Source organism: Ooceraea biroi, chromosome 12 (genome assembly GCF_003672135.1).
Source record: "Ooceraea biroi isolate clonal line C1 chromosome 12, Obir_v5.4, whole genome shotgun sequence".
Taxonomy (NCBI): Eukaryota; Metazoa; Arthropoda; class Insecta; order Hymenoptera; family Formicidae; genus Ooceraea; species Ooceraea biroi.
In genome coordinates, this window is record NC_039517.1 from 10,556,993 (window position 1) to 10,572,976 (window position 15,984).

Here is a 15,984-nt window from a genome sequence, read left to right on the forward strand (position 1 = left end):
ACAAAGTTTGAGTGTTCAAACTTTTAATTAAAAATGATACGAACCAATGTCGTGTTTCCCCTATTTATGTAGCAATGTAATATGAAACTGATTAGCAAATAGATTACATACTAGCTACTGTTATATAATTTAATACGGATTATAGTATTACATGTAATTAGCACAAATACTTCTTTCGTTCAATAATTACTATCATCGGCTACTACCGTATTAACAAAGCTATTGCATTGTCACGTTTACGTGCGGTTTGTTCCGCGCGATATCTTTTTCAAACATATATGGAACAGTCAGCAATTCTTTGTCTCAATGGAAAAAATTCACACGCGTATCGAGGGATATAAAAATTTTGTGACGCCCCGTGAGACCTTTCCAAATCCGTTCGCGAGATTGGAGCTGCAGAAAGGGCGACGTTAACGATAGTCAACGAAGTCGGAGGAAAATCGGCGAGACACGTATGTGCGCAGATCGCGTGCGTGTAAGAAAAACACTTCCTCGGCGGAAAAATTTATTTTCGACCCATTTCAGCCGACCTAGTTTCGCACACGCCGCGTGAAGGGGGGCGCCGCCAAGTTTGCTTGCCGAGGGTCGCGGGGCACGGAAGCGGATGATTTAACGAAGAACACTATGGTCTTTGTCGCGGCAGCATCCTCCGCCATTATTACGGTAGTTTTCTTCGGAAACGACCGAAAACTAAAGATAAGATTTGTATCGATTAGTGAGTTACATCGGTATCGATTGGCAAAGATAAATTTATTAGATCATGTTGACGATGAACCAAACGAAACACGTACTTATGACAGCGCAACACAGCTTGTTGTATATTAATTTTATAACAGGATAGGTAATCTTTAAAGATCCAAAGACAAAATTTTCTGAAACATCGCTACATTGAGTTGTATCGCCATCGATGCGACCGAATTATTTGATCAATGATCTAATATATATAATCGATTTATAGCATCTTTTGTAATTGTCTGATGCTTAGTCTCCGTCTTCCATGGTCATGTCAATTATTTTTATTTAGCTTCTGTGCACTCATTACTTTCCTCATATCCTTTCCAATTTTCTCTTCGTCTTCCTCTTTTCTTGTGTCCTGTGGGTACCCATTTCATTATTTCTTTCGGTAACCTATCATTATTCATTCTTTCTACATGTCGATACCATATAAGGCGAAGATAAATTTGCGTGCAGCAATTTTGGTTCATAATTCTTTTGTCGTGATGTGAAAAATTTTATATTTTTCCTCTCTCTCTCTCTCTCTCTCTCCTTTTTATACATTTATTTCACACGAAAAATATAAAAATGGAATGACTATTAAACTTTGCTCTTTATGTGTTTGCATAAACACCTTCGTTTCTCAGAACAACCATTGTTGTACCTAATGGTACGTACGAAGCGGTGAAAACATGGTAGGTTTCGTCAGGGGAAAAAGAATAAAACCTGTATAAAAGAGCAATTTTCGCTTTTTGCGCATTTTGGCTTGTTCGGGCCCAACCCATTTTAAGAGTGCAAATTCCGCGTTACACGAGAGCAGAATTTATTTACCAAGTAGGGGGATCGAAGATCAGAGAAGAGATAAGTTTGCCGCTTTGTCCTCCTCTCGTGCACCAATGCTTCTAATCTTTTTACGCCCTAAAAAGTTGCACCTATCCGAGTGTTAAGTAAAGACTTTATTACGGAAGCTCAGATTTGCAGTATTTTTTATTTCTTCAAAAATTTATGTGAGATTCGCGCACCGATAAGATTTCTAGTAGTCCCGAAAGACAGGTATCAGTAGTAATATCATTATTCTGATCGACACAAAGACAGATCGAATTAGACATACGGATTTGAATAAAATTTGATCAAATAATAATTACTGATGGAAAATTTCACACCTCAGGAAAATTAAAATGGAACGTGATGCAAAACATCGCATCCCGTCGCGCTTACCGTCGTTATTATCGCGTACGTTATCGTGTGTACAAAGCGTATTTTTACAGGATGTACGATCGATCACGAAATTACGCCGTAAAAGGTATCAGTTTGCGGCGCGCAAGTCCTTGATTCTTGGAAAGAGAGAAGGAGAGAGAAAAAAAAGAGACCAATCTTTCTTCCAACATTACATAAAGTCACATTGGAATATTATATAAAAAGGAATATTACATAAAAAGCATCGATAATACGATGATCAAAGTAAGAACTACATTGCAAATTATGTCGATCAAAGAAGTGAAAAAATCAGATATTAAAACTGAAAGTAAAATTTAGCAATCGACATGGAGCAAAGAGTCAAGATAAGAATACGAGTATATCACTCGCGATTAAAAATACGTGGCATTGCTTGAGAAAGACTCGCCTCGAAGAAATAACGAAAATAATGAAGAAAAGCATCGCGGTAATGACATTAAAATCGATTAATCAAGTGATTACTGATACCGTACTGATACCGTCGAAACGCGGTTCGTTTCGTTTTGATCAACTATTATTAATTCAGCTTATTGACATGCTGATCCGAGAATTCGGATTCGGACGATAAATTTCCCAACAACTCAACGGTGCTCAACGGTCATCGGCGCAGAGCGTCGATTATTCGGTAAAACGCGGCGGACGACCCCGTCGAGAATTCGCGGGTTCACCTCTGCGACCGCCCTCGACAGTTCGAGAACCACCAGCGTGCGGTTCTACGTTAACGGTTAAACTCCCCCGCGTTCCTCTGCTCCATAAAGGTGCGATCGGTTGACGGACAACGTTGCATGGTCGCACCGCGAACCGTAGAACCAAAGAAATAGAACTCTCTCACGCTCTCTGGCAACGCGTCCACCCACGACGCGGTACACCCACATAATGGAATCATGTAGGTCACACCCGGCACAACGCCGAGATATGTGTCAACGCGAGCGGCATTCGCATGCTGCCCGTAACTGACCGTCACGCAATAATAGACGTACCACACTGGCGATTTAATATTATCCGACGACGCGACGACGACGACGATGAAGTTACCATCTTTCCGTCATTTCGTCGAGTCGCCGCCGCCGCAATTGAACTCTCATAAATTTCGATCGATCTTGATTGATCAACCCCTGATATGCAGCTGTTGAAGGTAAGAGAAATTAATTAACCGCGTCGCGGGGAGTTCGCGATCGAGTTTGAATCTTTTGTCATAGCTTAAAAATGACTGTTAGCTAAAACATGACGGTAGAAAATATGGAGACGAGAATCGTATTCGTATATCGCGAGATCTCTCTCGCGTCGTGATATTTATCCTTCGAGACACAACGCGGTGTTCCGTCAGATCGACTCGGGAAACTTAAAGTGGACGAACTTGGGTGCGAGATGCAGATAGGCTCCAAGAAACTTGAGAAACTTAGACGCGGTCGCGCGCTACTTATTTCTTTCCCCTCGGAAGATTAGCAATACGGCAGGCAAAACGAAATTGAATAATTATACAGAGTTATACAAATGTCGGACGATTTATGCGCTGAACGTGTACGAGTTGACGTTTCTTGGGAAGCGTTCCCGAAGCGGCGTGCTTACGGCATTGCACACGCGATCGCTATTTGCAAGATGATGTGCGTGTAACGCGTTCCCGTTTGATCTGCCACGAAGGACGAAAGAGAGACTGGGAGAATCGTAGGTTGCGTTAAAATTCCGCTCCGTTACGCTCGTAGCGTATCCACAGGATGCACGCGCGGAATGCATACATCGGGATATTTTCTATCTGATGAGCAGTCAATTCCTGCGAACGTCCTGTCGACTCTTTGCCGTGCAATAATGGAGCAAAGTTGGTCGAACCGTATCGACTTTCCGGAAAATTGTGCGAGCGTGTATTTTAGTACATGACGGTACCACACATTGTTAGTATTCTCTTGGGTAAACATTATTTATTGCTTCTAGCCGCGTGCAACAATAAAACACGGCGATAAAATGAGGTAAACAACGTGTAAGTGGCGTCAGACTGATCGACGGCTCGATTGATCGAATCTAGCTCCCACCGAGGTCAGAAGAGTCGGATAAAAATGAATTGTTAATCACACCGGAGAAGCAAACAAAACGAAGCAATCCTCCTCGAAATTTTTCGTGTGAAAGTATTTTGCTATTTTATTTGCCGTGCTGATGCTCGGAAAATGCGTTCGTACGACAAGCATTTGTAAAACTTTTCGCATGCACGAAAAAAAAAGAGCCTTTTCTATAATAATTAACGTCTTTGCGCGTCGAATTTTATTATTCTATTCCGCCGAAGAAAAGATAATGCCGGGGGAGAGTTACCGAGAGAGGACCTGTTTTATTTATATAATCTACTGCGTTCGACTATATTTATATGTGTGCCGTGGACGCCGTCGACTTGAACCAATCGCGGATGAGTAAGCGGAGGAGTTAGTAACTCGGAATTCGCAAAAATCGACAAGCCATTCGCGAGAAGGAACGGGAGGAAGAGGAATCTCGAGAAAGGGGGAGGGCGCAGATTACGTTTATGTGACTCATTTATTATGATTCCTTAATTCGTACAAAATAATAATGACAATGTACATTTCTATATATCTTTCGCTCAACAAAGAAATGTAATTACAATTTACGCCGCACGCGGCCGCGAGTCTTCTATGGAGAGGAAAAAAAAAAGAGAAAAAAAAAGACCGAGAAGAATTTATCTTTTTTCTTCATCTTCTTCGTCGGGCGGCTCTCTATCGAGGACAGACCGGGTTATTTCGTCCTCCTCGTCGCGACGTCGCGTCGTACACGAAATTAGTCTATAACAATGATCGTCCGCAGCATCTCGCTCAAAGGGAGGAGAGTACGATATTACATCTCCTCTCATGTACGCTCTCGCGATTAATCGAAATGTAACACATCACTCTCCTAATGGCAGTGAGACAAAAATTCTGCCGATAACAAAGAGGGGAAAAATATCGCGCGGCGGACCCAGAAAATCGTGCGTCTATCCGCGCCCCAAACAAATTCCTATCTTACACATTCGAGACACCGCGCTCCCTGTTTTCATCGTCACTCTCCTCTTCCCTCTTTTCGGAAAAAGCGTCTCGTGCCGATCGTGCAGCGGCTCGGTTTACTGGTATTGGCACGCCGCAGATCGCGAGTGAAGAGGAAGGATACCGAATGATGGCTCTCCCTTCGTTCGCATCTCGTAGGGAATATCTTAAAATAGGCCGCTACGATCACGTAACAAAGGATCGTTAATGCGTAAATTTTGCACTGGCGAGCGCTCGTGTCATCGAATCGAATCGCTCTTCGCACGCTTATTAAATAATAATCACACGTATTTATATAAATGGTACTCGCATATCACGCATCTTTAACCCTTTCGTTCCCGCTTAATTGTTTTCGGAATATCAAAAGCAAGGCGGCACATTCAACGCGATAATGTATTAATGTGAAATTGTGATAAGGAACTTAGTATACATAAAAAAATAATTTATTTCAAAGAGAGAAATTTTCATTGAGAACCAAACAGTTAAAGAATGTATGTATGTTTTTTTTTCTTTTTGTTATCGGATGAATCAACTTGTTTATTGATTATAATCAATCTCTCTCTCTCTCTCTCGTTAATTAGTTAATTAGCCGATTGCACCAATACCTCTTCTGGCATTAATGATCGATAATTATCAATTGCTGTTGGTTAATACTGTTTCACGCTTTCCAGCTATATATTTTTTTAATTTCATATTAGTACTATGATTCTGAAGAAAGACACGCTACAGCTAATAGATAATTGTTAATTAAAGCTATCGGTGCAACCGACCGTACATGTTTCCATTGAAAACATTCGCGACTTGGCGAATTTAATTTTTTGAGTTTATTTATTCTTTTTTTACAATTTATTTTTCTGATATATCTGGCATGCGAGAAAAAGAAATAAAATTTACATCTCCTTTTACACAAATGTACAGTCTCTTTTCCCGAAGGCTTGATCCGCAAGGGGATACAGAAATTTAACAAAGTTGCAAAAACGTGATATGAAATGTTAGATGAAAATTAGAATTATATTAAATACTCTCACGCTATTTTTGTACGATTAATCTGTTATAATTACAATAAATAGTCAACGTACGGAGATATCTTCTTCTCTCTAAATTTTTATCATACCTAATATTGCATTCTGAATTTTGCATTCATAGAAAAAGAAAAACGATAGAAAGAAAGTCAGTGAGCTGTATACCTTATTGTACTCTTAGTTACAATATTACACATTTTATCATTACATACAGTGCAATATAAAATTGTTCTGTTGCAATCTTCGACAGTTGTATCCATCTGTCGATTTGCCACCTTAACTCGTCAAGTATGTAACAAGGAATTACTACCTGTTACTATTCGTATTATAATAAAAAAGAAAAGGAGAAAACATTGGACGTGAGTAATGGCCCATTCGTCAAGTCAAAATTTCAACTAAGTCTAAACGTTACGGTGAATAAAGGCGCATACGTCGCATAATTCTCAAAAGCTCCTTTCAAACTTGTGCGATATCACATTTTCAGATTTTAAGAATGTTCGACGTTTCTCACTATAGCGACATGCCAACAACATGCGGGAAATTAAATATCAGATTGGAAAAAAAATATCGTTTCATAACAATTTTACTGAATTCATTTTGAAATCGATCTGCATTAAATTAGTTTTCAGAAGGATTGCTTTTTTCGCCAAAGTTAAAAAAAAAGAAAATGATATTGTTGTCCAATTTAATAAAAGCGAAATTCACACGCACAATCTGTCATTTTTTGTTTTCCGTATTGAGTTAAAAGTATCAGTTTATCTAATATAGAATAAAACTGCAGACTAATTCTGCGTCCTTCGTGCGTTGCAATGCAATATCGAAAATGAATTTTGAATACCGCTTTTTTGTAGTTTCATTTTCGCATCTCTTGTACTTTTCTTGAGAAACAAAAAGCATCAATGCGGAATCATCGTACGTGTCGTGTAAAAAGGGCATGTCGTCTCCGAGGGATTTGGTCTGCAATTTGGGTAATACCGATCCTAATGATGACGTGTATAACATGATGAACGATAAACATTGCCGGATGACATTCTCTCTCTTATAATATTTCGTTACTACAATGAATCGTGAACGGTGTATTCCGTATACAATGGTATATGCAACACGGCGCTTGTCTGCAACGCGTCGAAAGACATTGTAATACATCGAAATACAGAGTATGATATATAATAAACTTCTTTTATATATATACATATATATATATGTGTATATATATGTATATGTATATCATTTTATATGTATAAGCAATATTTACAAGGTTTTCCATGATATTTTGACCCTTCGTTCGAGAATAGCGATTATAATATAGTGCTAACTAATATTTAACTAGATTAATCAGTTAGGTAAATTATTATTATACATAGTATAAGTATAGGGATCCTCCTCCTTCGTCCTTCTCCGTTACGGAGTATTGTACAGACGGAAAACAGCAAGTAATAAACGAACTTTGGGAACGATTTGAGAGTGCGAGAGATTTTACTTGAAAGACTTGATTCACCTATATTTGTCTCGCAAAGTATGAGATCGACATAGTTTGTTGCGTACGGATTTGTTGCATAGTTTGTCAGGAAATAGCAGGACAAAGAAAAAGAATGCGAGAAGAAAGAGAAAGAAGATGGTAAATTTTGGAAAAGAATTCAATTGGCTGGATCATTAGGTAGGATTATTTTTTCTGTACGTTAGAATGTGATCATGATCGACATTAATTCCTATGAAACTGACATGAAGTTCAGATAAAGTATTCGCATACTATACTTTAATTCGTACGCGATATTTAACTCTACATGGGCAAAGTGTGTACGTGCGACATAAAAGTTTTTCCACCTATGCATTTTCTCGCTCAAGGTCTCGGTAGGCCCTTAGAGATTCGTTGTTACAAGAATGAGACATATATGTATATATCTTTAGAAGATTTAAATAACAGGAATTACGATAGAGAGAGAGAGAGAGGGGGGGGGGAAGTGAAATGCAGCAATGCTAGTTCTACTTCTAAACCAAATTTAATCGTGAAAAGTTCCAAGTTCGATATGAACCCGCTATCACGCGTCACAGGACGAGGAGGCCTAATTTCTTGAATGATCCTTTTTTCTTTTAATTATACCTAGAAAGATAGTCTTTCATAATGAAATTGATATTACACGCGCGTCATGACGGAGGGTCGAATGGGCGAGAAAGGAGGGAGGAGCTTATAGCTGTTAAGAGTGATCGTATTGTGACGACAGATCTCTATGGTACTCTATGGTGTGTGTCTCGTTGCCGAAAATCAGACGTAATCTCTTCGGCGGCGGCGGGTCGAGATCCAACTCGCGCGATCTTTTGTGCCGTCTCTCGCGATCCCTGCTCTTATGCTTCTTTCGGCGTTTGCGTCTCTCCACGCCTTCGACGCGCAGCACCTCGTACTCGTAGCTATCCTCGCTCAGGCCGCTGGTGCCAGACTCAACGATGTCGTCCGACACTGGTGACCGCTTCATTCGCAGCGTCAGCTTGAGTCGACCGCCGATTCTCTCCGGTGTCACGGGACAAACTCGGCAATCGCTCGAACTGCTCGTCTGCCAATGGCACTCGGATGGAGTCGAGGTTGTCTTCCGCGAGCTGCCATGGTTGTCGTAGGCTGTTAATCTGAAAAACAGACTCGTTAATTGCTCAGTTCAGTTTTGGAATGAAAATAAATCGGAATTCACAATTTCAAAGATTCTCCTTAGATATGTGCCCTTGCTTTAAATCCTTTTCACGATAAAAGTAAAATTCATATTGAGAAGAACACATCTTCGTTGCATATTTACCTCTCCAAGCTCTCTTCGACATCGCAATTCTCTTCCGATTGAACACCATTGCTGGAATCTGTGCCATGCTCTCTCCGAGTCGCTGAATCGCTCGGAGGCCATGGCTCTTCCGGAACCAGCACTGGTGGCTCGGCTTTATTGTAATCGTCATTGCATTGCATTTCTTGCACAGGTGACGCAACAATCAAGGAGGATGCGTGACGAGATTCGTGCTTGCCGCGTCTAATTATGGACAGTATGCCGATGTCTTCCAGGTTACTTTCCTTCTCGCTGAACTCGTAAATGTCACCCTGGATACCCGAATCGTCGTCAGCCTCCCCGATCTCGGCCGTCGCCGATCTCTGCCGGTCCCTCCTCTGGCTTCTCGATGATTTATTCTTACTCTTCCCCACTTTGCCCTGATTCTTCGCGCCATCCATGTCGTCTTGAACACCCTCCGTTAAGCCCCCATGCTTGGACTTGGACTTGGATTTCTTCTGTGACTTGCGAGACGATCTCGAGGATGTACCTAGCGCGTGATCTTTCCGCCTAGATCTCTTTATCGATGCAATATCACGAGTTTCTTCGAAATTCCTATGGCCTGTTAAGTCGTTATAGTTCTGCACGTCACTAAAATCCGCCGTGTTACTCTCTCCTGCAATATTTACTCTGCAGTCCACCTCCGTTGCACATAATATCGTCGCAGCGGACTTGACGTCAGTCTCTCGTACGTTTGCGACGTACGCGTCGCTTTCCGTCACAATTCCCACTTTTTGGCCCGAAACTGTACTACTATGACACTTTAATAAATTTCCGGTACTAGTCTTCGCCTCTACAGCATCTTCGGTATGCAGTCCACAAAACTTGACACTATCCGAGCGATTCACCGCCATCTCGGCGACGATTCGACTCTCGCAAGCTTCACTCTCCACCTCTTTATCCTCCACAGCGTACTTGTGCACTTTTGCGGAATTTACATCGCAGCATTCGTCCTCCAGTCGAGTGTTCGCCTCGTGGAAAACGTCACTCTTCCAGAAGTCAGTCTGCCGCGAAGTCTTCTTCTCTTCTGGTGATTCTGGCGAATCGTCTTCCTCGTAAAACACATCCTCGTTCGGCACCTTGCGATCGTCCTGCTCGTCCGTCGAGGAGAGTCGCTTGTTGCGAGTCTTGGAACGTTTATTAGCGCAATTCGCGCGTTCGTTCGCATCACAGGGCTCATTCCCGGCCTCTTTATCTCGCACGGGCGGCGAGGTATGATGATGATCCCTCGAGTGACTAGTTGCGTCCTCGAGAACCAATTCCGCGGTATTTAAGCGTTGCTGCACATGGGCTTGAGACGTGGAACTTAATTGGATTGAATCACAGGCGTTTGTACTATAATGTCCCCTTTTGTAACTGGAAGAATTAACGCTATCTACTGTCTTGGAATCAACTTCCACGGTGAGATCCGGTATTGCCCGCTCCTCCTCCATCGAGTCGCCGCTTGATTCGCCGATACACTCAACCTCGGTCAGACGCAACGAACAGCCGGTTCCGATTGATGATTCTTCCGTGACGACACGCTGCTCTTCCATGCAAAACGCGTGATCCAACGCTTCCGACGCACTCAACGAATGTTTCTGCAATCGTGAGTAGAGACTCTCCTCGTGCATCATTACTCTGTCAGAGTCCTCCTTTCGATGTCCTATGTCCATCACTTCTGTATCTTTCACCACGGGATTGCTGAGACAGGGAGACGTGGATTTCACACCAATCTTCCCTTTCTTCGACTCCGTTCTCTTGTGAAGTCTACGGAAATTCAAATGGAACGTTAAAAGTAAGCATAAATGATTACATAAACATAAAGATGTTTCATCGTACAAAAACATCGGATAGATTACCTAGATGCTCTGAGCGACTGAGTATTCTTGGTGACTCCTTCACCGGTGTTACCATCAAATTTGCACATCTGTTTATTTCGCAGACTTCTTGTAACGGAGGTGGTGATCGCGGAGGGATGCGGTCGTATTTGCAGCACGTTCTCACCGTTGTTGATCGTCGGTTGTTGCTGATTGATGTCGGAGAAACGACAGCCTTGTGCGATCAGCAGTTCAGCGTCGTACTTGGTGAGTCCCTTGCGTCGCAGCTCCTTTATACTAAGGGACTGCGGCGCGACTGCCGCGTTACCAACCAGAACTGCGTTTCGCTCGGTTAGAGCCGTGTCGGCTTGTTGTTTATTCCGATTCAATGGCTGCTGCCGATGTTTAGTTCTGTTGATTCGATTATCCGTTTCCCTCAAACGATATCCTGAAAATAAATTCAGATTAATGTTAGAGTCGACAAGACGGTGCATCTGCAAACGAACGTTTAGGACAGTTCTCAATACCGGATGATAGTTCCTCGCCCGGTTTCTGATTCGCGAAAGCACCAGTTCCCCGCCTCTCACAGGTCTCACACTCGCAGTAGCAGTTCCCGTCGCCAAAGAAGTCTTCCCCGTAGAAACACGTGATCTCTTCACCCACCTCGATGTCGCGTAACACCTTGACACACGCCGTGTCTCTGCCCGTCGCCACAAACTACAGAAAAAACGTCATGTCAGGTTAGTAAAGTCAACGTTCTCGCATTGTACGCGAGTGATTCATCTCGACTGCTATCAAAATTTCGTTGATACAAAATGCGAACCTTGCAATTTGCTCTACAGTCATGGTTTATGTACGCAGCAGGCCCTAACCACAATTGAGCACAGTTCTTCCGACAACTGAACATCACAGAGAAGTCATTCTTACCGGGATGCAGTAGTAGAGCTTCCTCCTAAAAACACATGTTTATATAAATGTGTTAAAGATGAAGATGAGAAATAAGATTAAGGTGATCCTGGAGTCGTCTGTTTTACCATGAACTTTAATGCATTGCTACTGTTTTTTGCTTGCATAGAACAACAAATCCTCTTCCTCGCTTACAATACAGAAATGGTTGTCAATAGACTGGGCTTTATGTTAAAAATAAAAAAATTTCAAAAATTACAGTTTTATTACCGACTTGTGGCTTGCCTCGTATGATAATATCCTTATTTTATACAAGGTGCACATAGTTTGTACATACAAAATGAGTGACTAAAGAGACAGAAGGAAAGAATATAAGGAAGCTTTTAAAAGAGACTTCAGAAGTGTAGTAAAAAAGATAGAATGCATTAAAAATTTGGAGCATATGTCTCTTTGAAATCATGACCAAGAGTAAAACAGAGCACAAGATTAGATCCTTGATATCGTGCAAAAGGATTTTTCATTCTGCGCAACCAATGAAAAGATTCATTAAAAAGTCATTCATTTCGTCGGTAATACAGACGACTCCAGGATCCCTTTAAAATGAAACATTTTGTCATGTACTCCAACCTTTTCGCTAAGTTCCGCTATGCAACCGACGAGACAGGAGATTTTCTCGTATTTCAGCCATCTTCGGGTGGCACATATTTTGGCACCCTTCTGTCCCTCTAAGCTGTATCTGTAGCACGCCTCTATCGCGAATCCAGAGTCCTTGTCAAAAACTCGCAGATATCGCTTGATCTTCAAAAAGGAGCAATTTGTTATAAGCAATTTGTTGTGTGTGTGTGTGTGTGTGTGTGTGTGAGAGATGGTGTTTCCTTGAATTTAATCTTTCAAATGTGTCTTAAGTGTAAAGCGACTGCACATTACAAATATACTCATATTTGATTTTAAACTTACGTGATTATATTTTTAACTTACATGGTTTTCCAGATTGGTCTGTGTTTGCTTGGATTTTGTATGTGGAAGCCGTGCCCCCCAATCTCCACCCATCAATTTTTTATATGCCTTTTCATAATTTTGAGACTGGATAAATTCACAGATAATTTTTCGAAGTTCGTCCTTATTTGCCTTCAATGGTCTATATCTGTATTATATAAATTTCGATGATTAAGATACTTAATAAAGCAATTGCTATACGGACAATTTGCATCGTACATTTATTGAGACGAGTACAATCTGAATATACCTATATACGTACCTAATATTCATTTTATGCGTTGTGAATCCTAGGTAGGGATCTAACACGAGGGACGTAGCTAAGTCGTCATTGTCAGAAAGCTCTTTGGGTGCCATTCCACATCCTCCACCACCACTGTTTGGTTGCATCTTTGCACCCACTGTGTTACCAGCTAATCTTCGCTCCTGCTTTCTTACTGCAGTTGCTGAGGCCTGAATCGACAAGCAATCCACCACCATTCTGCGACGCTAATTTTCACTAGAAACAGGAAAGGAAAGAGCACAAATTACGCTTCTGTAAAATAAAACAAACTTTCAAAATTTTTTAAATAGATTTAAGTTAACGCACTCCCTCTCTTACTTTAAATAAGTATTCTGACAATTATTTAATGTATTTCTCTCAATTTATTTCAAAGTATATTTACACGAGTTTTCGAATTCTAACGTGTTTTTTAAAGTGTCAGTTTGATGTACCTTTCTACATCCACAGAACTATGTGCACTCTATTAAGTATCAGGTTTAATGATACATACATACATACATACATACATACATACATACATACATACATACATACATACATACATATATATATATATATATATCGTATTGCTATTGTTCTACTAAAACTTTCTTAAAGCTCCAATTGTACCGAACCAATCGCATTGGGAAAACGTCATTATATTCAAATCTAAATAAACCATTTCTTTGCAACTTGATATAGTCGATGAAACATAAAAATACTGCTCCATACTGGATACACAATATCGCACAATTTTGAACGAACGATCCTGTATGATCAGAAACATCCATCAACGTTTACCGCAGCGATATTGCTCGGCGTTGCTCAAATATCGCGCTTCCTTTAATGTAACCTTCTCAGCTGTTATTCAAGTGTCAAAAATCACGATGGAGCAATTCCGCTCGAGATATCCATGCCAAGTCTCGAGTGCACATATTCGATAATTCTCTCCCTAACACTATCGCGTCTTCACAGCATACGTATACGTCTACACACATACGCACACGCACACGCACACGCACACACACGCGCGCACACCCATCGCCTCTAATAATTATCGGAAGAAAATAATTGCGTGAGGACGTTGTCACACCACTGAACCTGAGAACGAGAATCAAGCCCACTGAAAAACGAGCCACTTGTCGAGGACAATCGGGGAGACCATTGAGATCGTGACGTGCGGGATCTATTCACCGAGCTCATCGAGGGCACACCGTGGATCTCTCAAATGATCTCGTTGGACGCGACGTTGCGACGGGCAGCGTCCTGTCGTGAGCGCTGCATCGGGAACGTCGCGTCGCCGAGGGCAAGTCTCCTACGGAAATTAGCGCCGCGGACGAGACGAGTCTCCGTCTCGTTGGGTCTCCTCGTATCGACCGGAACACAACGACGGCGGCGGCAGCGGCGGCGGTGGCAGCCTATAGGCACGCGTCCACATAACGGTCCTCTTTTGCCTCGCGGAGGACAATGCAACGTCGTGTTGCCGTCGTCGTCGTCGCTTGCACCGTCGACGAGAGGGGGGCGTCGATCAAACGATCCAAACGAACGACTAATGGCGGGGTACGAGGAACAACCGTACGAAGTACATGCAGACTGCACGATGTTCGATCATGGGAGAAACATGAGAGAACACGGGCCGCCGTTGCGGGGCGCCGCCGGCGTCGCCTCGCTGACGACGGCGACGGCGTCGTGGTGTGGTGCGACGCGACGCGACACGCGCTACTTACCGCGAGAATGCTCTTCCGAAAACGGATCTCTCGCATCTTGCGATCGAGTCAGGCTCCTTAATGCTAGAGCGGCGATACGATGTGTCTCTCGTGTCGCGGCGGAGACGCGTTCATGGTAGCTATCATGGCAGGTACGAGATCTATGAACGGGATCGACCAAGTACGAATGCGATGCGATGCGTTGCGTTGCAATGTGTTGCGATACGATACGATGCGATTCACAACGCACACTTTCCCTCTGCGTGCGTGCGTACTCAATGTCCATGCACTTGTGCTCCCGTACGAGTTAACTTCTTGCGGTCCGACAACGAACGACGACCACGACCACGACGACGGCGACGGAGCCGTCGGCCCGCGTCCCCGGCGACGCGCTCTCGGTCTCGCTTCTGCTTCCTCGTGCGAGACCAAAGAGGAAGAGAGGAACGACGGCGTAGCGACAACGGAGCGGACATCAATCGCGGTCGCGAAGTAGATTCATGTTTTGGGATGTAGCACAATGTCGTCGCGCACGTCGTGCCTCGGGCATAAGTGCCTTGCCAGAAACGGGCACTGCGCTACTGCCTCAGTCCGCTTAGTGATTTTTGCGTCGCGACGCTCGTGAGATCATGTACATACTCGAGCCTGCCATCGCTCAATGTAAAGACTATTCGATGATGATGTACATACCAGTACATAATATCGTGATACGATGACGATCTCGCGATTGCGGAATCGTCCGTATTGCCGAATCCAATCTAGCGATGGAATTTTCGTCTAGTGACTTATATTCTGTAAGATACTGCACTGCGTTTCCATGGCGACTCGTCAAGATTTTTTTAGCCACGGTGCATGTAAAGCCTATTACACAATGCAAAGGAACAGGCAACAGGAACAGGGAATAACCAATCGCGTTACATGATTTGAGTACGGATGACCAAATCGAGCAACGCGATTGGCTATTCCCTGTTCCTGTTGCCTGTCCTTTTCATTGTGTAATAGGGTGCGTTCGTTTACGCAGTGGCTGCCGCAGATGTTGTTCGTTTACTCCGGTGAACTCTATACATACTGGAATGAGCCTGCCTATTGTTCTCGACGTCGCCGAGAGAGAGGCGCTGGTGGGTGAATCTTTGTCTCTTTCTATCGATGTAAAATCTTACCAAAAACATCGACTCAGTGACGTCATGCTCAGTCTTGTTGCATGCAAGCTGTCAGTGTAACCTATTTCGAAGTAATAGAAGCTATATTTACACTATTTGTTATTTGCAAATTAAGAAATGGTTCATTATTGTGTGATAAAAAATCGTAAAGCCATGTGGACCCAGAATACTGCTTTAACTTTTCACCGGTAATACTACAAATGAAATAATTAATTGCAATACTGGTACTTATAAAAATTTATCTTTTAGATTTCCACCTGTAGATAGTGAAATATTCCAGATCTGGTTAAACCATATTCCAATGCATTTAATAAAGAAATATGAAAAATATACATCACTTTGTATATGCAGTAAGTATTTCGTAGAAT

General features: G+C 42.5%; 1 protein-coding gene across 5 annotated transcripts; it reads right to left on the reverse strand.

Moving 5' to 3' along the window:
- Positions 1-4,448: 4,448 nt before the first annotated feature.
- Positions 4,449-15,260, reverse strand: LOC105280691. 5 transcript variants are annotated; one of them, XM_011341409.3, is made up of 9 exons: positions 15,147-15,260; positions 12,754-12,990; positions 12,474-12,639; positions 12,123-12,293; positions 11,413-11,541; positions 11,117-11,306; positions 10,632-11,037; positions 8,773-10,539; positions 4,449-8,608 (listed from the first exon to the last, which is right to left on the reverse strand). In XM_011341409.3, exons 2-9 carry the CDS (start codon positions 12,969-12,971, stop codon positions 8,185-8,187), a joined length of 3,471 nt encoding a protein of 1,156 aa, XP_011339711.2. In that variant the 5' UTR covers positions 12,972-12,990; positions 15,147-15,260; the 3' UTR covers positions 4,449-8,184. The 5 variants fall into 5 exon arrangements, with proteins under 5 accessions (XP_011339711.2, XP_011339707.2, XP_011339709.2 ...); XM_011341405.3 differs by lacking the exon at positions 15,147-15,260 and adding an exon at positions 14,481-15,105; XM_011341407.3 differs by lacking the exon at positions 15,147-15,260 and adding an exon at positions 13,948-14,134.
- Positions 15,261-15,984: the final 724 nt, after the last annotated feature.

Excerpts from the sequence above, each read along its gene's own strand:
- LOC105280691 (XM_011341409.3), bottom strand. The coding sequence starts at position 12,971 with ATGGTGGTGGATTGCTTGTCGATTCAGGCCTCAGCAACTGCAGTAAGA. Across the intron at positions 12,640-12,753 it reads ACGCATAAAATGAATATTAG|ATATAGACCATTGAAGGCAA; the intron begins GTACGTATATAG and ends TATATAATACAG. Across the intron at positions 8,609-8,772 it reads GTCGAAGAGAGCTTGGAGAG|ATTAACAGCCTACGACAACC; the intron begins GTAAATATGCAA and ends TCTGTTTTTCAG.